The sequence below is a fragment of the Ovis canadensis genome, chromosome 15, assembly GCF_042477335.2.
Source record: "Ovis canadensis isolate MfBH-ARS-UI-01 breed Bighorn chromosome 15, ARS-UI_OviCan_v2, whole genome shotgun sequence".
NCBI lineage: Eukaryota > Metazoa > Chordata > Mammalia > Artiodactyla > Bovidae > Ovis > Ovis canadensis.
In genome coordinates, this window is record NC_091259.1 from 30144801 (window position 1) to 30170504 (window position 25704).

General features: G+C 41.6%; 1 protein-coding gene and 1 pseudogene across 1 annotated transcript in view; one reads left to right on the forward strand and one right to left on the reverse strand.

Annotated features, from left to right (window-relative positions):
- The first annotated feature begins 426 nt into the window (after positions 1-426).
- The window catches only part of DLAT (dihydrolipoamide S-acetyltransferase), a 31790-nt gene continuing 6512 nt past the window's right edge, over positions 427-25704 (forward strand). Inside the window, exons 1-11 of the mRNA XM_069554989.1 lie at positions 427-840; positions 1331-1432; positions 2276-2400; positions 2546-2699; positions 6671-6797; positions 8914-9101; positions 10352-10505; positions 19762-19829; positions 20875-20967; positions 21328-21435; positions 21989-22104. Of these exons, the coding sequence (XP_069411090.1) occupies positions 562-840; positions 1331-1432; positions 2276-2400; positions 2546-2699; positions 6671-6797; positions 8914-9101; positions 10352-10505; positions 19762-19829; positions 20875-20967; positions 21328-21435; positions 21989-22104 (1514 nt within the window). The 5' untranslated portion in view covers positions 427-561. The remainder of the gene's footprint in view (positions 841-1330; positions 1433-2275; positions 2401-2545; positions 2700-6670; positions 6798-8913; positions 9102-10351; positions 10506-19761; positions 19830-20874; positions 20968-21327; positions 21436-21988; positions 22105-25704) is intronic.
- LOC138421155 (HIG1 domain family member 1A, mitochondrial pseudogene) lies at positions 24311-24630 on the reverse strand (annotated as a pseudogene).

The window sequence follows — 25704 nt, forward strand, 5'->3', positions numbered from 1 at the left end:
TAAGGCTGGGGGCGCACCGGCGAGCACAGATGCCCCCTCGGGCGGCCCTCCGCCAGAGCGCCTAGCAGGCTCTCGGTGCCCGGCTGGGCCGGGAGCCCCCTCCCATCCATCCTCAGGGCGGGGCCAGGCCCCTCAGCCCACCTCTGACCACTTCACCTCCCGCAGTCCCGCTCTTGCCGCCTTTTTAGGCCCCTCCCTTTCGACCGCGCCCGTCACGGCGCTCAGGTCCTGTCCCCCCGCCCCAGCGACGCCTTCGCCACCGAGCCCACCACTTTCCACTCCTCCCCACACCTAATCCTCCCAGATTCGGCCTGCTGGAACGCCCCCGCCCCCCGTCGTTCAATAGTAGCCGCCCCGACCCGCTCTGGGTCACCCTCAGCCCCTCATTTCCCGGAGAAAGACCATACGTTCTCCGGTCCGTGGAGCGGGTGGGGCGAGGCTCCGCAGCCCGTTTTACGACAACTTGCGGCCGCGCGGCGCGCCTGACGGCAACGCCGCGCTGCTCTTGGAGAGGTCACTCCGGAGACGGCGTTGGTTTTGGGGTGTGGGGGCCGTGGCACTATGTGGCGCGTCTGTGCGCGACGGGCTCAGAATGCAGCCCCCCGGGCGGGATTCGGGGCTCGGTGGACGGCCTTTCGGGAGGAGCCGGGAGCTCGGTGCGTGACCCCGCAGGCTGGCTCGGCTCTGGCTCGCTACAGCAGCAAGACCCCAGGATATGGCAGGGTCCGGGCACTCTGCGGCTGGAGCCCCGTCTCTTGGGCCACACCGCGGAATCGCGTCTTGCTGCAGCTCTGGGGATCGCCTAGCCGCCGCTGGTACAGCCTCCCCCCGCATCAGAAGGTAAGCCCCAGAACCTGTCCTTCGCGGGACCCCGTTGTCCTTCACGGCAGACTTGTTGGCTTGGGATCCTTCCTTAGAGGCCTTGATGATCCTCCGTCTCCGCCCCCCTCCAGGTATACTCTGTCACTGTCCCTTCTCCATTACCCAGCTTTGCTCTACCTCTTGAGCTTCCCTCTCCTGACCTATGCCATTGAAGAAGGAGCTGCAGGCTTCCTTCTGACCGGTTCCGTTCAAAGAGCGCCAAGCCTGGGGCGGTCTGTGGAATGTCTGCTGAGTACATGCTGTTAGACCCACCCAGTACAGCGGAACGGGAGATCTGTCCTTCTGGTTGAGAGCTTTTGGTGTTAGGAAATCCCTTTATAAGCCCATTGCCCAATGTGTGAAGAGACTCAGACTCAGCATTAAATTAGTCTGAATTGAACGAGGTGTTACACCAGATTGGGAGTTAGGTAGCTCTTAAAAATGAGTATTTCTCCCTTTTCTCCTCTAGGTTCCATTGCCTTCACTGTCCCCTACAATGCAGGCAGGTACCATAGCCCGCTGGGAAAAGAAGGAAGGAGAAAAAATCAATGAGGGTGAACTAATTGCAGAGGTAAGTTGTAAATGAGTTAGAAGAGACTAGCTTAGACTAAACGGAGCCTTAACTTTCTGAGTAGGTAATTATCCCTTTTTTCTGGAGAATTCCGTGGACAGAGGAGCCTGATGGGCTGCTGTCCATGGGGTCACAAAGAGTCGGACACGACTGAAGCAACTTAGCATGCACGCATGCATTGGAGAAGAAAGTGGTGACCCACTCCAGTGTTCTTGCCTGGAGAATCCCAGAGATGGAGGAGCCTGGTGGGCTGCCATCTATGGGGTTGCAGAGAGTTGGACAGGACTGAAGCGACTTAGCATGGATGCATTAAGAAACTTAGATGTTTTTACAGTTTGATATGAGAGATTGGTTAGCCAAGTTAGCAGCAGCTAACCAAACTGATTTTTAGCCTGGGTGTTTTTAATAGTAATTCTTTCAAACCTGTGATAGAGGCTTTATTTTCACTGTTGAACTGTATGATTTTTTTTTTCATTGCTGTATGATTGATTTACAATGTTGTGTTAAATACTCTTGTCCGTTATGGTTTATCACAGATACCAAATGTAGTTCCCTGTGCTATATAGTAGGACCATGTTGCTCTCCATTCAGTATGTAATAGTTTGCATCTGCAAACCCCCAAATCCTACTCTGTTCTTTCCCTGCCCCACCCCCCGATCACAAGTCTATTCTCTGTGAGTTCATTTCTGTTTCGTAGATAAGTTCATTTGTGCCATTTTAGATTCCACATATTTTTCTTTCTTTTTCTGACTGACTTCACTTTGAACTGTATGATTTTAGACACAAGTTAATAAAACTTGATACTGGCAGCAGAAGCCTAAGCTCCTGCTTTTGTGTTAAAAGGTTGAAACCGATAAAGCTACTGTTGGATTTGAGAGTGTGGAGGAGTGTTACATGGCAAAGATCCTTGTTGCTGAAGGTACCAGAGATGTTCCAGTTGGAGCAATCATCTGTATCACAGTTGAAAAGTGAGTAGGATCAGGGGAATCTGTGAAAGTCAGGTGCTTAAGTGGAGTATTTTAACCTATAACTGAGGAGTTAGTTAAAGGCTTCTAAGGCTGATACATGTGCTTTATAACCCCTTTATACTTACATGTTCTTTCTTTTTCTTAGGCCTGAAGATGTTGAAGCCTTTAAAAATTACACACTGGATTCTTCAGCAGCACCTGCCCCACAAGCAGCCCCGGCACCAACCCCTGCCGCCGCCGCTCCATCACCTGCGCCTTCTGCTCAGGCTCCTGGTAGCTCATATCCTACTCACATGCAGGTGAGGCTCAGCCTCTGGGTGTCTGCTTTAGAAAATTTATTATTTACTCATTATTTTTCATAGATGAGTCACATCCTGGAAACTAGCATTAAACCTGGCTAGTTTTTGTCATTTGAAAGTAAATAGAGATTTAAACATGAAAATTGACAACATTTGTTCTTAGTGGTTATTTCCAGATGTGTGTACTTGGATAGTTCTTTTAACCTTTCTCAGCCTCAGTGTAGCAGGTAGGATAATGTTTGGTACTTTTCATTCAAGAATATCATGTTGGATTTTGAGGATAGTTTGTACTTGTACTTTGCTATGCTAAGTCGCTTCAGTCGTGTCCGATTCTGTGATCCTGTGGACTGTAGCCCACCAGGCTCCTCTGTCCATGGAATTCTCCAGGCAGGAGTACTGGAGTGGGTTGCCATGTCCTCCTCCAGGGGATCTTCCCAACCCAGGGATCAAACCTGTGTCTCTTTTATGTCTCCTGCATCGGCAGGTAGATTCTTTACCACTGAGCCACCAGGGAAGCCTCTTTCCTGAGCTTTCTGTTTGCACATTGTGGGACAGTGTTATCCATGCTTTAGAAAACGGTGATGGCTATTATGTGAATTTCTCTGAGCAACAAAAGAAAAATACTATTGACTATAGTCTTTAAAAGTTAAGCAAGAATTTGTAACTGATCATTAGCTTTTTTTAGTATTAATTTATTTTTTAATGGAAGGATAATTGCTTTACAGAATTTTGTTATCAGCCAAATATCAACATGAATCAGCCATAGATCATTAGCTTTTAAGGAGTTGAATTTCATCAACTTTAACTTAATATGGTGGCTCTGTGGTAAAGAATTTGCCTGCCAATGCAGGAGACGTGGGTTTGATCCCTGGGTTGAGAAGATCCCCTGGAATAGGAAATGGCAACCCACTTCAGTATTCTTGGTGGGAAAATCCCATAGATAGAGGAGCTTGGTGGGCTACAGTTCGAGGGATTGCAAATACAGTGAGGCATGACTGAGTACAAGCCGTGACATAAAGATAGATATTGCTTGAACATTAATACCCAGGTTAGAGTTGAAATTAAGCCAGTAACATTGCTGAGTGATTTATCACTTGACCAGTTTTAACATGCCATTTTAATAGCAAGATGTCAGGATGTGTAGAAAGAAGTCTTCCTTAAAATAATTATTTGGGAAAGGCTCAGAATAAAAGTGACCTACACATGTAAAAAGATAAAAAATTAATTGTCCAAAAATTTTGTGACTTTATTCAGGGCAAAAATGTTATGGGAGTTGGGGCATAAAAACTGTGTCAGAATTTTTTTCCTCAGTCCTGAGTTTCTTCCTCTTCTGAGGTTATGGTTGGTTACTTTCTATATTCTTCCTCCTGCTAAAGACCTTTGGATCCTTTTGTTAATTTGTTATTATACAGTACCTAAGAGGCAATGGCAACCCACTCTAGTACTCTTGCCTGGAAAATCCATGGACGGAGGAGCCTGGTAGGCCGCAGTCCATGAGGTCATGAAGAGTCGGACACGACTGAGCAACTTCACTTTCACTTTTCACTTTCATGCATTGGAGAAGGAAATGGCAACCCACTCCAGTGTTCTTGCCTGGAGAATCCCAGCGATGACGGAGCCTGGTGGGCTGCCGTCTATGGGGTCACACAGAGTCGGACACGACTGAAGTGACTTAGCAGCAGCAGCAGCAGCAGTATCGGCAGGCAGGTTCTTTACCGCTAGCACCACCTGGGAAACCCACTTATATATACTCCCTGTATAGAGTTTTTTTAGTAGGCGTGAAGTGCTGTTTATTGAATAAAAGCCCCCAGTTAGTGTTTTTCCTTGACATGTAGTGTTCTGTTTTCTCAGAGTAAGTGAAATAATCCAGTAGTATTTAGAAAAGACTAACAATAAAGAATAAGCGTCAAATAGACATATATAATCTGGAGGAGGGCATGGTAATCTACTCCAGTATTCTTGCCTGGAGAATCCTCATGGACAGAGGAGCATGGAGGGCTACATTCCATGGGGTCTCAAAGAGTCAGACATGACTGAGCGATTCAGCACAGACATATATAATAGCGTTACAACAAAGCTGAAGGTGGTAAATATAGTCACTGTTGATTCTGTTAACTAAATCAGTTTCTACTGATTAGTTTATTAGATATTAGGATTACCCCCTATATATTTGTGTGTTTTGGATATTGGAAATGGATAAAAGCCAGCTGCATTTTTTCCTAAAGAATTAAGACTAGAACTTTTTCTTCTCTTAGATTATTTGTAGAAATTTTTGTATAGGAATAATTTTCTTCTTTGGGCATCATGTTCTATTCCCTGGTCTTTTATTAACATTCACTCATGATGAAATTTTGCCTGGTGGTCAGTTCACACATTTATTTCATCCTGTTCAGCAAATTTTTAAAATTTTTAATTTAAAAAAAAGTTACAAAAATTTTTTTTGTCTGTGCTGGGTCTTCATTGCCAAGAGAAGGCTTTCTCTAATTTTGGTAAGCAGGGGCTACTCTCTTGTTATGGTGCTTGGACTTCTTATTGTGATGACTTCTCTTGTTGCAGAGCATGAACTGTAGGTACAGGAGCTTCAGTAGTTGCAGCTCGAGGGCTCTAGGGCATGGGCTTAGTAATTGTGGCTCATGGGATTCGTTGCCCCAAGGCATGTGGGATCTTCTCAGTCCAGGGATCAAAGTCCTCTGAATTGGCAGGCGGATTCCTAACCACTGGACCACCAGAGAAGGTTGAGAGTTCTAAGTTTTGTTTTGCTTTTTTCCCCACAGCTTCCTGAGACATCATCAATTAAGATGACTTTTCTCTCAGCATAATCCTTATGTTAAATAGATGCAAAAGACTTAAGAAGATAGCAAACAAAACCGTAACTGAGTGAGCATCCAAATTCAGTGAACATACAAGCCATATAAATAGGGAAGCAGTCTTTAATTTAGATTAGCCAATCTGTTGTTTTAGATTTTACTCAGGTGGAAGTGACTATTGTAAGAACAGGTTTTTGTTGTTGTTTTGGGTTTTTTTTCAGCCATGCCATATGGCATTCAGGATCTTAGTTCCCCATACAGGGATTAACCTGTGCCCTGCTGCATTGGGAGCACAGAGTCTAAACCACTGGGCCACCTGGGAAGTCCCGAACAGTCCTTGATATTAGTTTTTTATCTTGAAAAAGTACCTGGGAGGGACTTGGCTAGTGGTCCAGTGGTTAAGAATCTGCCTGCAGGGGTCACAGGTTCAATCCCTGGTCTGGGAAGATTCTCACATGCTGAAGAGCAACTAAACGCATGTGCCACAACTACTGAGCTTGTGCTCTCAAACCCAAAAGCTCCACCTACTGAGCCTGCGTGCCTTGAGCCCATGCTCTGCAACCAGAGAAACCTCTCCAATGGGAGGCCTGTGCACTGTAGCTGGAGAGTAGCACTTGCTCAGTGCAACTAGAGAAAGCCTGTGTACAGCAATGAAGACCCAGAGCAACCAAAAATAAATAATTAAAAATTTAATAAAGTATCCAGGGAGTTTGGGAGAAATTCAGTCTCCTCTGAATGAAAAGGTGGATTTCAATAAAGCACACAGTAAAATTTTAGTGGAAAAGTCTGAGGTCATTCTATGAAGATGAAAAACCTCTAGCTTAATCTAAGTGTTAAGAAAGATGAGATGTTCTATGTTTAGATATCGTTGAGGAATTAATTTTAGCCATCTAGAAAGAAATCTTTCCCCTCTGCCCGTGGTTTTTAACTTTGAAGGGTGGGTCAGAGTATCACTGGCACTATAAAAGCTTGAGATTTAAAGGATTTACCTGTAGGGACACTACTGAAGCTCGAGGCTTTTGCTGCTGTGGGAGCATCAGGCAGATGGGAATTTGGATTGTCATAGTCGCTGTCATTCCATAAAGCTATTTGCTTGCCTGAGTGCCATTGTGTCAAAAGCATCCTAATATTAAGTAATAATAAACTATATGTTTGTTTCTACAGGTGCTTCTTCCTGCCCTCTCTCCCACCATGACCATGGGCACAGTTCAGAGATGGGAAAAAAAAGTGGGTGAGAAGCTAAATGAAGGAGATTTATTGGCAGAGATAGAGACTGACAAGGCCACTATAGGTGAGATTTCTTCAGCTCTTAATGGTTGAGACACTGAGTTTTCCGGTGAGGGAAGAGGATTGCCATCCTATCCTATAATGAGTGAGTGATAACATGAAAAATTTTAATTCTTCGGATTAATTTCCTGGAACAGTATTTTCATAACAAAAATATTGCATAGTTGGATCTGTCGGTTCCATACTGCACTATCATTGAATCAAGGATGTATCGCCTTGGAGATAATTTTTAGGCCAGAGTTTGCCTATTAGCCTTATGTTACTGAGAAACTGTATCCAAACTGACGTTCTTCACACTGGGCAAGGGGAAAAAAAGAGGAAATAGGGGAAAATAACATCAAAGGCAGGAAAATACTGAAGATATTCAGATGACTTTGAGGGAAAACTTGAAAATAGGGTTTAGATTGTTTTTGTATATGAGAATGACTGATGAAATGTATGTATTACCTGTTCAGATATTATATCACATTTCCTTTTATTGACTATCTGATTTATTTTTATGCTCAGGAAAAAAACCGCCCTATAGACAATTAATATTTGCCATACTGCATCTGGATATCTGAAGATAAATATATATATATTTTTTCTCCAGCCCTCAAAGATGCAGTAGGAGCTTCTGGGCATCCTCTGCAGCGGTGTTTTTCAGATTTTGTTCTTTACACTCGATGATTCCTTGATGGCGCCTTGGGGTAAAGGAGGCTTAAGAGAGCAGGATTCTACTATCCCTTGCCCCCCTCCCTCACTTCTGACTCTGTTTGATCTTTTAGTATATTGTGCTTCCCCTCATAAAATTGTATTAGAGGAAAAGGGTCTTTTTCGTTTGTTTCTTTGTGTTTTGGCTGCCCAGGTTTTTGTTGCAGCGCAGGCTCTCTCTAGTTGCCGTACTCAGGCCTGTTTCAGAGTCTGGACTCTAGAGCTCACGGGCTCAGCAGTTGCAGCGGCAGGCTTAGTTGCTCTGTGGCACGTAGGATCTTAGTTCCCTGACTGGAGATCGAACCCGTGTCCCCTGCTTTGGCAGGCAGATTGTTAACCACTGGACCACCAGGGAAGTCCCTATTCTCTTTGTTAAAAAGATTGTTAAAAAGAAAGAAACAGAAAAGCCCTGGTGAAAATAGATCTGCTTTGCATTTTAACTTGATTACCAGTGTTTCTGTAGAGAGTGGTATTCTAGAAACTGCTCACTAGAGAAGTATTAACCTTGGTCAAACTCTATACTCTGTAGTGGCCTTGGAGCCTTTTCTTTTGATATGTCTTGTACTGGATATTAATTCTCAGCTGGGAAATAAAAGGATCCATCAGCAATATGTTCATCAAGGAGAGGCACAGCCCACCAGAAAGCTAAGATCTGGAAGGCAAAAGATGTCCTCTACAGTGGCTCCTTTCAGTTTTACTTTTGGAATCCTACGTATTTGAGTTCCTTGTAAAAAAAAAAGCAGTAGCTGGGAATTCCCTGGTGGTCCATTGGTTAGGACTTCACGGTTTCCCTGCCAAGGGCCTGGGGTTCAGTCCCTGGTGGGGAAACTAAGATCCCACAAGCCACATGTTGCGGCCAAAAAAAGAAAAGCAGAGGCTGAGTAAAGTTGTCAACACCGTTGAATCTCCATAATAATGCTGTATTTCTTCATATTGAAATAGTTGGTGTAATACCAAGTATGACCTCTTCAGAAAAGTTCCAAAGATGCATCACTATCAACTGTAGTAGCTCTTTTAGTTTAACAACCATGTGGTTCTGTTCTTTAGAGTACAACTGATGCCATCTCGGGAGTCTTGTGGGTCTGCACAGAGCAGCCCTTGGAGATGTTTTAAAGAAGACATTCAGAACTAACCGCTGTGTAACCTCTTGGGGTTTTATTTGACAAATATTTATTAGTATTTACTTTGTATTAGGTACTATTTCCAAGTGCTTGGAAAATATTAATTCACTTAACTTTTGTAATAGCCCTGTGAGGTAGGAACTCTTGTTCCCATTTGGTAGGTAAAGAGGCTGAGACACAGGTTAAATAGCTTGCAAAAGATTGTATAGCTACTTTGAAGAACCTTTTACTTAAAAACTGTGCTTTGAATTTGGTAGGCTAGTAGAGTCCTTTAAGTTCCATAATGGTTTTTTCTTTCTATTTAAGGTTTTGAAGTACAGGAAGAAGGTTACCTGGCAAAAATCCTGGTCCCTGAAGGCACACGAGATGTCCCTCTAGGAGCCCCGCTCTGTATCATTGTGGAAAAAGAGGCAGATATACCAGCATTTGCAGACTATCGGCCAGCTGAAGTAACTGATTTAAAACCACCAGCACCACCACCTATCCCATCTCCGGTAGGTATGCTTCTAGAATTGAGGGAACACTTACCTTATTCATCTCTAAATTAAGGAGTGATAGTCTAGGTTCCTTTCAGTGCTAAGAGTCTGTGATGAAGGAAGGAGATAGTTAACATTTATGGAGACCCACAGGCTGCATGGGACTGCACTGTTCACAGAATGGTCAATAGTTTGATTTTTGTAATTTTTCTTTTCCCTGCTTTCTTGAGTCTTGTTGAGAACAAAACTGAGGTGACTTGATCTTTTTATGCTTTAGGTGTAGATATACATACGGAAGGTAATGCTTTATCACCCATTTTCTGTAGAATTTGTAGTCTTTGTCAGTCCTCTTGGTATTCACATATTATAGTAGGTCAAGCTTATATTTGTAACACATGGGAATCTTGACATAAATGGCTTATTTTGCATAGAATTTAGTCTTTTGCTATATATTATATACGAGGGGTTCCCTCATAGCTCAGCCAATAAAGAATCTGCCTGCAGTGCAGGAGACCCGGGTTCGATTCCTGGCTCAGGAAGATCCCCTGGAGAAGGAAATGGCAGCCTACTGCAGTATTCTTGCCTGGAGAATCCCATGGACAGAGGAACCTGGCAGGCTATGGTCCATGGGGTCGCAAGGGTTGAACATGACTTAGTGACTAAACCACCACCATATACTGTATACCTATAACATGAACTCATATGAATTCTAGGCAGTAATAACACTATAAGGCTTCTGTAGGTGTAGAATCATGTGAGTTTAGGTACACAGTTCTGTCAGAGAAAACTTTAATTTCTGACTTCCATACATTTATGGGGAACTGGCAAGTAGTAATATTGGTTTAATTTTTAATGTGTTTTCAACATGGAACCTTCCAGAATAATTTGTTATTTTGGAAGTAGGTTAAGTAAAAGCCATGTAGGTGATAAAATGAGAATAAAGAAGGGACAAGAAAATAGAGACGAGATTAAAGTGAAGAAAGGCTATAAGGATGTTATATACTGGTCACCAGAATTAAATTCAGTGCCTCTCTGTATTAATCATGGAGTTAGAGAACTTGATTGTGTTCTATCTTTGTTAAAATAATGTTATTGTATTCATATTGCTCTGTTATGTTGGTTAAGCAAGAAAAATGAGCATTTGACCTTTGGAAAAAAGATGAAAGTTATATAATGAAAATAGGTTTGAGTTAATAAACTATAAGCTCTTAATCTTTCAGGCCAGTCTTTGCAGTGGTGAATTAACAATTTGTAACTTTTTTCAAAAGGCAGCCCCTGTTCCTCCAACGCCCCCACCTGTAGCCCCTCCACCTTCAGCCCCCCGGCCAGCCGCTCCAGCTGGACCAAAGGGAAGAGTGTTCGTTAGCCCACTTGCAAAGAAGTTGGCAGCAGAGAAAGGGATTGACCTTACACAAGTAAAAGGTATGTCTGTTTCTAGGCAATGGAGTTGCACTAAAATTGAGTTTCCTCCTTAGGACCAGAGAGCACAACCACAACTCCTAATATATAGAGCTGTCTTATCTGGGGAAGTAGGGAGAAGGATGAGGGAGGGAACTGACAGAGTAGGAAAACTTCCTGTGCTTTGCTTGGTCCGTCTGAGGTCTACCTGTATAATTTAGATAGCTTTTTTCATTTTCTGTTAATGGGAACTGCTTAATTGTTTGTGAACGTATGATGTGTTCAGCAAAGTTGGATTATAGTACTTGATTATGTAATAAGAAATCTGTATTAGTGCTAGGCTGAGTGAATGTAGCAATACTCAAAACAACATGAAGTTGGGATGATTTGAAATGACTTAAGATATGACTTAAAATTCATATAAAACTGAACTAACGCCTTTTGAGGGCAAAGGAAAATGCCTTACTCATCTTTTCCTTCCCAAAGAGAATGTGTAGCTTAGTGATAAGAGCGTGGGCTCTTGAATCAGACCATCTAGGGTTTAATCCTGGCTTTATCACTTTCTATGTAATATGTCTGTTGATGAATTACTTTATCTGTTTTTCCATCTGTAAAACTGAGATAATAGTTTCCAATAAAATAAGTGAAGGGCTTAGAACAGTATCTAGAATATAGTAATACTTCATACATATTAATTTTGTTCACAGTATTGTTATTGGCTGGCATTTAAATGTTTTAAGCTAAAATTTAATGTAAGGTAATTAATATACTTTGGAAAGGGGTGGGAAAAATTACTGTTTGTGGAGCTTGGTTTGATGGCTAGTACTGTGTGCTAGTCATTTAATTATCAGACTTAATTTGCATAACACTGGAAGTAAGAATTATCGTCTCATATTTTTTGGATAGGAAAATAGACTCTTGAAAGATCTCTTGTTCTGTTAAGCAATAAAGTTGCAATTCAAATCTAGATTTGTTTCATTTTAGAATCTGTATTCTTCCCACTACCCTATACTTCCTTCTGTTTTGATATTCTGCCATCTTTAATTACTCAAAAGAATGGCTACTTCTGCAGTTTTCCAGCTATGAGCAATCATTGTTGGTTATCACTGTCTGCAGCCTGTTGTTTTTATGGTTTGAAAGCAAGCCAGTTCCCAAAGATACAGGGACAGAAGTTACCACTGTTTTACCTCGGAGAATTCTTGTAAAAAGACCCTTTTTTCCATCTTAATGTCATTTCACTAATATATTGCCATTCTTTATGTATGTATGATTAGGGATAGCAATTTAAGTTGGAAAACATTTTTAAGGGGAGGAAGGACTGGGTTAATAATTATATCTGAAGAATTTAAACAAGTAAATGAGGACCATTTGTTGGATATTGAGTGATACTGGCTGCCTTAGGAAATATTTATGTGGAAAAAATCTCAGTATTCTTACGCAGTTAGAGTTAAGTGATTCATTTATTTAAACAAATGTTCATTGAGTATTGTCTGTGCATCCAACACTTGTTCATGGGACAGACAATAAAGAAGTAAATGGACAAGGATTATAACATAGTAGTTAAGAGTATTGGCTTTAGAGCTGGAATGCTTAGATTTTAAACCTCAGCTCTGTTGAACACTAGGTGTGTTCCCTTTTCTGTCTCAATTTCTTTATTTGTATGTAGAAACAATACTTTATAGCTTGTTGGGATTAAGTATGTTAATAACAATACCTGTACATAGGAAGCAAATATAGGTAATTAGCTATGGTGATAATAGCAGCTTATGAAATAATATGATTTGAATGCTAACAAATAAATAAACCAAGTGTTATGCTAGGGAGTAACAAACAGGGTACCTCTCTGTCATGGGTTTCCCAGGTGGCACAGTGGTAAAGAATTTGCCTGCCAGTATAGGAGACACAGATTCAATCCTTGGGTCAGGACGGTCCCCTGGAATAGGAAATGGCAGCCCACTCCAGGATTCTTGCCTGTACAATTTCATGGACAGAGGATCCCAGCAGTCCATGGGGTCGCAAGGAGTCAGACACGACTGAGCAACTCAGCACAGCACGCACATGCACGCATGACCACTTTTGGACAGGATGGTTGGGGAAGATCTTTTTGACACGGTGAAATTTGATCTCACCTGAAAGATGAGGAGGAGGCAGCTGTGAGCCAACCATGTGAAGAACTGCAAGAGAAGCATTCTGGGCAAAGACTAGCCTGAAGGGGAGACAGCTCGGTGTGTTTGAGGCAAAGAAAGGAAGCCAGTGTTAATGGAGCATAGTGAGCAGAGTGGTAGGAAATGAGGGCAGAAAGAAACTCAGGGGTAAGAACATAAAAGACTTCACAGGTTATGATAGAGTTTGAATTTTATTTCAAGTAGAGCAGGAAGCCATTGAAAGATAAAAATGAAGAAGTGGCATAAAATCATTTATATATTTAAAAGATTGTTTTGGCTGCTCTGTGCAAATGGATTAAATGAAAGCAAAAGTGTCTGTTAAGATGTTGCTGGGAGTCGATGGTGGTTTACACAAAGGTGATGAGACTAGAAATGGAAAGAAATGGACAGCCTCAACATACGTTTGTGGCAGAATCAATAGAACTTAGTGAGGGATTGGATATGAGGACTCAACAATAGTGACTTCAAAAGATACATGCAGTGACAGTCTGGATAGGGGAAAAAGTGAATGAAGAAGTGGAGATAGCATTGTGGGAACTTAGTCAAGAGCTTTAGCTGCGAAGGAAGGCATAGAAATAGAGATGTACCTTTTGGGAGGATATGGGCTTAAGAAAGGGCTTTAGGAAATGAGTGGTGGTAGAACAGGCCTAGTGTAGAGTTTCTCAGCTGTGACACTGCTGACATTTTTCACCAGGTAATTCTTTGTTTGTGGGCTTCTCTGGTGGCAAACCACTTCAGTATTCTTGCTTTGAGAACCCCATGAATAGTATGAAAAGGCAAAAAGATAGGACCCTGAAAGATGAACTCCCTGGGTCTGTAGGTGCCCAATATGCTACTGGAGAGCAGTGGAGAAATAACTCCAGAAAGAATGAAGGGATGGAGCCAAAGCAAAAACAACGCCCAGTTGTGGATATGACAGGTGATGGAAGTAAAGTCTGATGCGGTAAAAAGCAATATTGTATAGAAACCTGGAATATTAGGTCTGTGAATCAAGGCAAATTGGAAGTGGTCAAACAGGAGATGGCAAGAGTGAACATTGACATTTTAGGAATCACCAAACTAAAATGGACTGGAATGGATGAATTTAACTCAGATGACCATTATATCTACTACTGTGGGCAAGAATCCCTTAGAAGAGATGGAGTAGCCATCACAGTCAACAGAAGAGCCCAAAATGCAGTACTTGGTTGCAGTCTCAAAAATGGCAGAATGATCTCTGTTCGTTTCCAAGGCTAACCATTCAATATCACAGAATCCAGGTCTAGGCCCCTACCAATAATGCTGAAGAAGCTGTAGTTGAACAATTCTGTCAAGACCTACAAGACCTTCTAGAGCTAACGTCCAAAAAGATGTCCTTTTCTTTATAGGGAACTGGAATGCAAAAGTAGGAAGTCAAGAAATACCTGGAGTAATGGGCAAATTTGGCCTTGGAGTACAGAATGAAGCAGGCCAAAGGCTAATAGAGTTTTGCCAAGAGAACACACTGGTCATAGCAAACACCCTCTTCCAACAACACAAGAGAAGACTCTACAAATGGATACCACCAGATGGTCAATACTGAAATAAGGTTGATTATATTCTTTGCAGCCAAAGATGGAGAAGCTCTATACAGTCAGCAAAAATAAGACCAGGAGCTGACTGCGGCCCAGATCATAACTCCTTATTGCCAAATTCAGACTGAAATTGAAAGTAGGGGAAACCACTAGACCATTCAGGTATGACCTAAATCAAATCCCTTACACCTATACGTGGAAGTGACAAATAGGTTCAAGGGATTAAATCTCATAGTGCCTGAAGAACTATGGATGGAGGTTTGTGACATTGTACAGGAGGCAGTGATCAAGACCATCCCCAAGGAAAAGAAATGCAAAAAGGCAAAATGGTTGTCTGAGGATACCTTACAAACAGCTATGAAAAGAAGAGAAGTGAAAGGCAAAGAAGAAAAGGAAAGATAATACCCATCTGAATGCAAAGTTCCAAAGAATAGCAAGGAGAAACAAGAAAGCCTTCTTCAGTGATCAGTGCAGAGAAATAGAGGAAAACAATAGAATGGGAAAGACTCGAGATCTCTTCAAGAAAATTAGAGATACCAAGGGAACTTTTTATGCAAAGATGGTCACAATAGAGGACAGAAATGGTAGGGACCTAACAGAAGCAGAAGATATTGAGAAGAGGTGGCAAGAATATACAGAGCCATACGGAAAAGATCTTCATGACCCATGATCATGATCTTCATGATCTTGATAACCACGATGGTGTGATCACTCCCCTACAGCCAGACATCCTGGAATGCGAAGTGAAGTGGGCCTTAGGAAGCATCACTACGGACAAAGCTAGAGGAGGTAATGGAATTCCAGTTGAGCTATTTCAAATCCTAAAAGATGATTCTGTGAAAGTGCTGTGCTCAATATGCCAGCAAATTTGGAAAACTCGGCGGTGGCCACAGGACTGGAAAAGGTCATTTTCATTCCAATCCCAAAGAAAGGCAATGCCAAAGAATGCTCAAACTGCTGCACGATTGCACTCATCTCACAGACTCATGAAGTAATGCTCAAAATTCTCCAAGCCAGGCTTCATCAGTATATGAACCAGGAACTTCCAGACGTTCAAGCTGGATTTAGAAAAGGGAGAATAACCAGAGATCAAATTGCCAACATCCATTGGATCATTGAAAAAGCAAGAGCATTCCAGAAAAACATCCATTTCTGCTTTACTGACTATGCCAAACCCTTTGACTGTGGATAACAACAAACTGTGGAAAATTTTGAAAGAGATGGGAATACTAGACCACCTGATCTGCCTCCTGAGAAATCTGTATGTAGGTGAGGAAGCAGCCTCCTGAAAAATCTGTATGCAGGTGAGGAAGCAACAGTTACAACCAGACATGGAACAACAGACTGGTTCCAGATTGGGAAAGGAGTATATCAAGGCTGTATATTGTCACCCTGCTTATTTAATTTATATGCAGAGTACATCATGTGAAATGCTGGACTGGATGAAGCACAAGCTGGAATCAAGATTGCTGGGAGAAATGTCAATAACTTCAGATGTGCAAATGACACCACCCTTATGGCAGAAAGTGAAGAAGAACTAAAGAGCCTCTTGATGAAAGTGAAAGAGGAGAGTGAAAAGTTGGCTTAAAATTCAACATTCAGAAAAGTAAGATCATGGCATCTGGTCCCATCTCTTCATAGATGGGGAAACAGTGGAAATAGGGACAGACTATTTTTGGGGGGCTCCAAAATCACTGCAGGTGTTGACAGCAGCCATGAAATTAAAAGACACTTGCTTCTTGGAAGAAAAGTTACGACCAACCTAGATAGCATATTAAAAAGCAGAGATATTATTTTGCCAAGAGAGGTCGTCTAATCAAAGCTATGGTTTTTCCAGTAGTCACGTATGGATGTGCAAGTTGCCCTACAGAGAAAACTGAGCACTGAAGAATTGATGCTTTTGAACTGTGGTGTTGGAGAAGACTCTTGAGAGTCCCTTGGACTGCAAGGAGATCCAGCCAGTCCTTCCTAAAGGAGATGAGTCGTGTGTATTCACTGGAAGGACTGATGCTGAAGCTGAAGTTCCAATACTTTGGCCACCTATTGTGAAGAGCTGACTCATTGGAAAGACCCTGATGCTGGGAAAGATTGAAGGCAGTAGGAGAAGGGGACGACAGAGGATGAGATGGTTGGATGGCATCACCAACTCAGTGGACATGAGTTTGGGTGAACTCTGGGAATTGTGATGGACAGGGAGGCCTGTGGTGTTGCAGTCCATGTGTTCGCAAAGAGTTGGACATGACTGAATAACTGAACAGAACTGGTGACTTGGTGGTAAAGTATCCACCTGCCAATGCAGGAGACATGGTTGCAGTCCCTGGGTTGGGAAGATCCCCTGGAGAAGGAAATGACAATTCACTCAAGTGCTCTTGCCTGGGAAATCCTATGGACAGAAGAGCCTGGCGTGCTGCAGTCCGTGGGGTGGCAAAAGGGTTAGACGTGACTAAGTGACTAAATAACAGTTCTTCTTGGCAGAGTGAGGGTGGGGTTCCTCTGCATTGTAGCATGTTTAGCAGCATCCTTGGCTCTTACTCGCTACACGGTAGTAGCATCCCCCACTTGTAACAACCAAAAAACATCTCAAACATTGCTGGATGCCCCCCTGGCAAAACTGCAGAATTGCCTTGTTGAGAACCAGTTGTCTAATAGAAAGGGATAAATTGATGATGCAGAATAATTTGGCAAGGAACAAAGTTCTTAGATGTAAAAGGGGATGAGATTGCTCTTGGGTATGTATTGGGACAGTTTGTCTGTTTTTATCGGAGGGAAGAGAATATGGGGTGGTTTTATAGGTTTGGTGGCAGCAGATGAGGGTAGAACCTCTCTGGTTGCTGCTATTTGTTAAGTAAAATATAAAGTGAGCGAGGAGTTCCCTGGTGGCTTATTGGTTAGGACTTGGCTTTGACTACTGTGGCCCGGGTTCAATCCCTGGTTGGGGAACAGAGATCCTGCAAGCTGCTCAGCATGGCCAAAAACGTATAAAGTGAGGGCACCTGTGGTAGAATTAGTGTGGGAAGGTCTGAGGTTAAAGAGTGTGGAATACTGTTCTCTGAGATTGTGAAAGTGACTTCAGGAGAAACAGTTTATCTTCTGGGTAGTTTTGTGAGTCTATTTTAGATTTATGTCTCTGATTTATAGTACGGTCAGTCAGCTAGGTGTGTACTTGTTTCTCCCAGCAATATTAAACAACTGTGGTGCTGGCACTGAGAAGGCATGTGTTACAGAGCTTGCCCGGACAGTGATGGTAACAGTGATCCCTGGAGTGTAGCCTGGGTAGGGAGGAAGTGAGGACAGGAGGCTCACAACAGATGATGAGAGTGGAGGAGTCAGTCTTGATGAAGTGGAAGAAATTTTGCAGTGGGTGGAAGGAATGGTTTAAAATAAGTGAGCTGAGAGGATCAGCAGTTAGTGTTTTCTGACACCCAACTCTAACATGAAATGTAATGTTTTTTTCCAGATCATCAGTCAGTTCTGTGACACCGCCCGGGCTGTGACACCGCCCGGGTAACCAACAGTTCAATCCTATTCTGACACTAACTCTCCAGAGTTAGCATCAGACTCCACAGGTTTAAGGGTCCAGTTCCACAAGTCTGCCCTCATTTCAGGGGGCAGTTGCGAGTCCTGGAGACCACCCAAGTTTCTTTTCCATGGGCTATAAACCAGAAGTTCCTAAGACCCCCCCCCTCCTCAGGTTTGATAATCGTTAGAATGATTCACAGAACTCAGCAAAGCACTTTACTGTTGGCTATTTATTATAAAAGATACAACTCAGGAACAGTCAAATGGAAGAGATGCATAAGAGAGTATGGGTGCCCTTGTGGGAGCACCATTCCTTGGCACATTAATACGTTCACCAACCCAGAAACCCTCCAGGTCTGGTTCAGGAGTTTTTATAGGGGCGTGGTTGCCCCTTTACAGGCATGGTTGATTGTACCATTGTATGTGTGTGCTCAGTTGTTCAGTCATGTCTGACTCTTTGAGCCTGCCAGGCTCCTCTGTCCATGAAATTTTCCAGGCAAGAATACTGGAATGGGTTACCGTTTCCTTCTCCAGGGGATCTTCCTGACCTAGGGATCGAACCTACATCTCTTGCATCTCCCGCGTTAGCAGGCAGATTCTTTACCACTGCGCCACCTGGAAAGCTGGATTGTATCACTGGCCATTGGTTATTGTATCAATCTCCAATCCTCACCCCTACCCCCTTCCCAAGGGACAGGTTGCTCGCTAAATTTGACCAAAATGTGATCATTTGGGGAGAAGCTGTTTTGAAAGCCTAAACCCTGATGTTCAGAGTTTGATTGTCTTGGAGCTACCCACATTATGGTTTATAGTTCTTTGATGCAGGGCATTCTCACGTCACTATCCCATTTTATCTTCATGACATACCCATGAGCAGGGGCTGGTATGATAATCTATCCTACAGATGAGACTAAAGAGCAGATGAGATTAAGTGGCTGTAGTCCTGTGTCTAGTTTATATTTGACAGCAGCCCTACACTCCTAGTCTAGTGTTCTTCCTTTTTTACTATACTGCCTAATGATGACCTGTTACGCCTTCCTAGGGAGATAGGCAAAATAATTTCAAAGATTTCTACCAGCTCCTAATAGGGAGTTCTTATGGGTGGCTGAAGATAAGCATAAGACAGGTCCTGCAGTTTCCTCGTCTTGAGGAACTACAGGGTTCGAGATTAGCCGTGGTTGCAAAGGAAGGCTATGGTTTTTGTCCTTTATAATGAGGGGGATCTCATAGTACTGCTGCCTCTGTTCTAAGCTCCTGGTAATACACAGTCTTAGCCAACCAGTTTTCATAATGAAGGAGAGGACTTGGGAAGAACTGCACACAAGAATCCTTTTAAAAGTCATTCTTTGGAGGAAGATGAATCAATTTGACCAAATTTTTTTTAGAAGTGTACAAGGGTAAAGGGTATTTTCACACTGAATCTCCTTAGAATTAAATTCAGGATTATCTACTTAAGTGTAATGTTAAACCTAAGAGGCCATGAATGGGAGGAGGAAACAAACTGAAGGAAAGTGAAACTAAGCCGTGTTGAGGGAACTTTGAAGATCTTCCTTCATGTGTAACATGATGGCTATTTCCTTCATAATCTCATAACACAAGCCAGTATAGAACCTTGGCTGCTGTGAGAAAGTTGTGAATGATGGAGACCACATATGGATTGAATGATTCTAACAGATGAGATCATTGCATTTGAAAGTTATTCATGCTATTTCATGGTAAAAAAAAAAAAAAAGTTACCTGATTTGTCCAAAATAATTGTTATCATGTCTGTAGAAAGATAATTCTTTAACATCAAATGAATGTGGAACCGAAATGAGATCTTTTCAGAGTTAAGAAAGGGTGTTTTGGAGCTAACCAAGAGGAGGTGACCGAAGCTGGTATTTTTTAGAGAAATGTTTAAGGGGCATGGTTGAGGCAGTTGCCCCTTCAGAGGGTCGGTGGTAGAGAACCTCTAGGAGCTTGTGCTTCTGGATCACAGTGCTAATTTCCTTGAGGAATCCGTGGTTCACTCTCACATACGTGGTATTTCTGTGTCTCCTCCAGGGACAGGACCAGATGGCAGAATCATCAAGAAGGACATTGACTCCTTTGTGCCTACTAAAGCTGCTCCTGTGAGTTCTATTTGGCTTTTAAATTCTGGCTGCAGTTTCCTCTGCAGAGTGCTTTGTCCAGCCTGTTAGACCCTTGCATACAGTGAGTGAAATAGCTTAATCGGTGCTGTGTTTTCTTTGTCTGATTTTACTGGCTGACAATATATAAGTATGAATGTGTTGTTATTCATATACAAAAGCAAAGATGCTACGGTAATGGTTTAGGTGCTAAGTCATGTCCAACTCTTGGAATCCCATGGACTGTAGCCTGCCAGGCTCCTCTGTCCATGGGATTCTCCAGGCTAGGATACTGGAGTGGGTTGCCATTTCCTTCTCCAGAGGATCTTCCCAACCCAGGAATTTAACCCTGGTCTCCTTCATTGCAGGCAGATTCTTTACCAACTGAGCTATGAGGGAAGCCCCAAAGGTGCTATAGTACATTGAAATCCTTCGAAGTTGTTTTTGTTTTTTGAGTAGAGATACTAAAATTTTCCTAACATATTATCTTACTCAGACACTATTTTTAAGAGCAGGCTTAACTTGGATTTGAGTTTTATTTGGTTAATTAGTCCACAGAGGGATTAAATCCACATAGTCAACTCTGATCAGCAAAGGTGCTAAGATAATCAGCTATAAGTAAGGATAATGATTTAGTTATTTAGATGTTTGCTTTAAAATGAAAGATTTGTCGCTATTTTTTATTGACACTATTCAGGAGAATACAATACCTTCTTTGTATTTATCTCAGTCTTTTCAATTTAAGAATGCTTTGATTGTTTTTCTTGAGGAAAATATTGCAAAAAATTGTTTTGATAGAAACTAGTCACAGAAAAATGACACTTAAAATATGATTACCCAATTCCAAGTATGAAAATTAAAAACAACTTTTAAACAAGCACAGTCCAGATCTGAGTCCCTTTTGCTCCCTTGGGATAGAAATAGTTATTTTTCTGTAAGCCCTTTAATTTTTACTTTGCCATCTGTAAAAGGATCACTAACAGTAGTTCACAGTTGCTGACGCTAAGACTAAGCCACAGTTACTAAGAACCTTTTTACCTCTCTCTAGACCCCAGCAGCCGCTGTGCCTCCCCCGAGTCCAGGAGTGGCTCCAGTTCCTACAGGTGTCTTCACAGATATCCCAATCAGCAACATTCGCCGAGTAAGAGTATTACCGTAACTCCAGACCTCAAGCTGTTGGGGGCATTTTTACTCTGATTGTTCAGTTGCATTCATAGTTTAAAACACTAAGAAGAGACTTTTTAAAAATTGTGGATCTTTGATGATTCGTTTAGTAAATGTTTGTTTTGGCCAGTTGAATTCTCAGAATACACAAACACTGTGTTCTGATTAAATACCTATTACAAGGGGCTAAGTTGTGCTACAGTCCTACATCTTTCAGTTCTAATAATACATCGGGTAAGCATCGCCAGGGAGCAGGATAAAGGGGCAAACAGAGCCCTGAACAGATAACATCTCATCTCAACTCAAGATAATTGATTTTTTAATCTCTTTATTTCAGGTCATTGCACAGCGGTTAATGCAATCTAAGCAAACCATACCTCATTATTACCTTTCTATTGATGTAAATATGGGAGAAGTTTTGTTGGTACGGAAAGAACTTAATAAGGTAAAAGGTCTGGAAATTCCACCTCCATAAATTCTAAAAATCTTGTTTTCCTTCACTGAATATTTACATTTTTGTCACCGTGTTGTATTTTGTTATAAATGCCAGTTGATGACGGAAAGTGGATGTCATCTTGATTTTAACTTGCAGAAAATACCCTGGAGAATTTTCATTTTCTCACCCTTGATTAAAGCTTATTGTTAAAGTCAACTTTGCCATGGATCCATTTTAGCCTCACATAGTCACTATGATTCTTTGAGACTGCTTGGGTCTCTTCGGGTAGGTAAGAAACAGTGTGTTTGCTTTGTCTTCATACCTCCTTAGGGCTTAGTTTTTAGTAACTTACAGATGCAGCTACAGCAGCGCTTAGCAGGAAATTTAACAGGTGTAATGGTCTACAGTAGAAAAGATGAAAAAGAAACAACTTTTGGTTTCTTTTCATCATTTTTACCTGAGGACATTTGGATATCCATCCCCTCCCACCTTCTCAAGATTATATAGTTTCAGTCTTCGAGAAGAGAATTTAAGAAACTAAAATGGTTTCTTTCCTTTGCAGATGTTAGAAGGAAAAAGCAAAATTTCTGTCAATGACTTCATTATAAAAGCTTCAGCTTTGGCATGTTTAAAAGTTCCTGAAGCAAATTCTTCTTGGCTGGACACAGTTATAAGACAGTAAGTATAACCCTTTTAGGGAAGGTGTGTTCTATATCTATCTGCTGCTGCTGCTGCTGCTAAGCCACTTCAGTCGTGTCTGACTCTGTGTGACCCCATAGATGGCAGCCCACCAGGCTCCCCCATCCCTGGGATTCTCCAGGCAAGAACACTGGAGTGGGTTGCCATTTCCGTCTCCAACTCATGAAAGTGAAAAGTGAAAGTGAAGTTGCTTAGTCGTGTCTGACCCTCAGCGACCCCATGGACTGCAGCCCACCAGGCTCCTCCTTCCATGGGATTTTCCAGGCAAGAGTACTGGAGTGGGGTGCCATTGCCTTCTTCACTATATCTATCTCTCTCTATATATATACACATCAGCAGGTGTTTTTGTGTGTTGTCTAATGTATAAGTAGGAGTGTAGGGAGTAAGAAGAAGCAGAATACAGAGTGGGAGATGACTTCCATGGGCAAAACAACTTGAAAACAACATAAAACTGTTTCTGAGACCGTGCTAAATTTAATCAGTAAAGACTACAGATGCTTAAGAGTTCCAGGAAGGGAGATGAGTGTACAGATATGTATAATTAAGTTGATAATGACTCTCAAGGCAGGATTGAAATGGTTTTGTTCACCAATTAGTTCTGCTAAAACTTTAGTGGTGGCAAAATTGAAAACAAAACCAAAAAAGCAGTATTTGTTAATATTACGGTATCATGAGACTGGCATGGTGCTTAGTGTCTTTCGCATGTTGTCCCGTTTAATTCTTAGGACCACCTTATGAGGTAGGTGTTTTTACTCCTCTATTTTCCAGATGAAGAAACTGAGGCTCAGTAAGTTGAGTTACTCCTTGAGTTCATATGTTAGTAAGCAGCAGAACTGGGATTGGAACCAGGATTCTGACTCAGTCTAGTCTTTTATACTATGTAGATGGTTTTATATTATTAACTTAATTTTTATTACAATAATAGTATATACTTTATAATATTAATTCGTGGCTTATGGTGACCTGCTCAGCCTTTATCTGAGGTCCACTCCCAAGAGGGACACATAGCCTTTAAATTATTATTTCTTTTGGTATTTACCTTTATATTTCTTTGGGCTTCCCTGGTGGCTCAGATGATAAAGAATCTGCCTGCAATGCAGGAGACCCAGGTTTGATCCCTGAGTCGGGAAGATCCTCTGGAGAAGGAAATGGCAACTCACTCCAGTATTCTTGCCTGGAAAATTCCATGGACAGAGGAGCCTGGTGGGCTATAGTCCCTGGGGTTACAAAGAGTCAGAAATGACTGAGTGACTAATCTCACTTTTCATATCTCTCTTTTTTTTTTGATGTGTTCACTTACTTTAATAATACTGCATTTGCCATATTATCACCATGGAAGGTGAATTCAGGTTAGACAAGAGAATTTCATCAGTACGGCACAGCAAAGTTTGTGGTATACCAAAGTTTGCATACTGTCTGACCAAACCAGCTTGCTCATAAATCACTTCCATTATGGGCAATTTATTTAATTAATGATTCTTTCAGAGAAAATGAACATACTGCACACATTTTAAAAGTGTTTTTCATTTACCTTTGCATTAGCACTTAAAATGCACATTTCTATTTCAAAATAACATTTAAAATTATTCTAATATAATAGCAGCAAAATATAATTTTGCAATTACAAAAGAGCTAAAAGGGATCTACAATTAAGTTATTCTCATGTTTACAGCTACGATTCTAAAATAAGTTATACTTCAAAGTGGCTGTTACCAGCTTTTTTAGGTTTGGTTTAAAAACACACATAGACTTTCAGGGAGGTTTATAATGTTGTATTCCATGCAGTGTTCTGAAAGGGTTCCTCAAGTGCCTACCAGCCCTTAAAACAGTACTTAGTCCACAAGGCAGTCAGAGAGTTAAACTAAGTGGGGTAAATAGGATTCCTACATTACATCAAAAGCATATAATTATTCTGCAGCCACTGGGAGCATTTTCAGGATTGGCATGTTGTCTTCTTTAAAACTAATTTCATCAGAAGGGTTTAGGAAGGTGGACAGGTAACACTAGCAAATATATTTAAAAGTGACATGTTTCTTTTGTGCTAATCTGACTCCCCTGAGTGACCTAGCTAGTGAACTAGTCACCAGTAACTTGGTCACCAGGCAAATCAAGCCTGCAAGAAAGGAAGCCAGTATTCAAATTACCATGTTCTTGTCTGACCCAAACAATATATTTTTAACAGAAACACATAACCTCAATATGAGATGTCTAACTAAAGCAAGCACCAAGACCAAGATGGCATCTCCTCTTCTAAGGTTGAGGTTTTGCCCAGAATTCTTGATACAGGGAATCGCCCATATCAAGAGTCATTGCTCCCCCAACAAAGCCTTGGACTGCCACACGCATGTGGGTCAGGTGAACAGACATTTTAGTATTTCTCCTGCTCTTCCATTTATGTAATCCATATGCAATGATTACTGCAAAACGTGCCGTTCCAGTGGGAACAAATGGTGCCTCTCTAGGTTTTCAGATGAGTTTAGATCCCTGATCTTCATCATATGAAGAAAGAGAAGCGTGTCACTTAACATGGTGGTTGAAGAATCTTTAGACAACTACAGGATGTTTCAGGTTCCTACTGGCTTCTGACCTGGCTCCCGCATCTGCCGTCTACCTTCATATTTCTAAATAACATTTTTCTGTTGCCTTTTGTCAGTTTTTCATTTCATTTATTGTATCACCTTTCTGTTAAAGAAGGTTAAAATTTAGCTTTTTTGTACCCTCTCTACAAACACATACACAACCCATCATCCAACTAGATTGATTATAGTATAGATTTTTAAATTGCTTATCATCATTTCTTTCTGAAGTTTCTTTCAGGGAAAAAAAAAGTTTCAATTTCTATCTGAAACTCCCCAGGAAAACTAAACATATTTCCCAAGACTGAAAAATGGTTTACTGATTCTGATTTTGGTCTTGGTCACCCTGCTATTAGAGAACATCTGAGGGTCTTATTATTCTTTAGAGACTATATTAGTTTTCTAGGGCTGCCAGTACAAAATACCACAAAATTTGTGGCTTAACAAAAATTTACTCTCTCCTAGTTCTGAAGGTTAGACATGTGAAATTAAGGTATCAGCAGGACCATGCTCCCTGCACAGGGTCTTGGGTGAACTCTTGCTTGCTCTCTCCAGCTCTGGCGGCTTCGGGCATTCCTTGGCTTGGGGCTGCGTAGCTCCAGCTTCACGTGGCCTTCATGTGTCCATGTCTTCCCTTCTGTCTCTTACAAGGACAATTGGCATTGGATTTAGGGCCCACCCAGATAACCCAGAGTGAACTCATCTCAAGGCTGTGATTATTTCAGTGAAGACCTTTTTACTAAATATGGTCACATTAATGGACTCTAGGATTAAGACATAGACATAACTTTGAGAGCATGGTTTATGAACATTTGAGGACAATTCTTTATACTGACATATGTCTTCATTTCTATTGGGTAGACTCCTTGGAGTGGAATTGCTGGATTGTAGGGTAAATTTATGTTTAACCTTTTAAGAATATCTGAAGGGAACACTACTTAGATGAAAGGATGGTGGTTGCAGCTCAAGTTCTATGAATTATTAATTAATCCTTACCAAATGC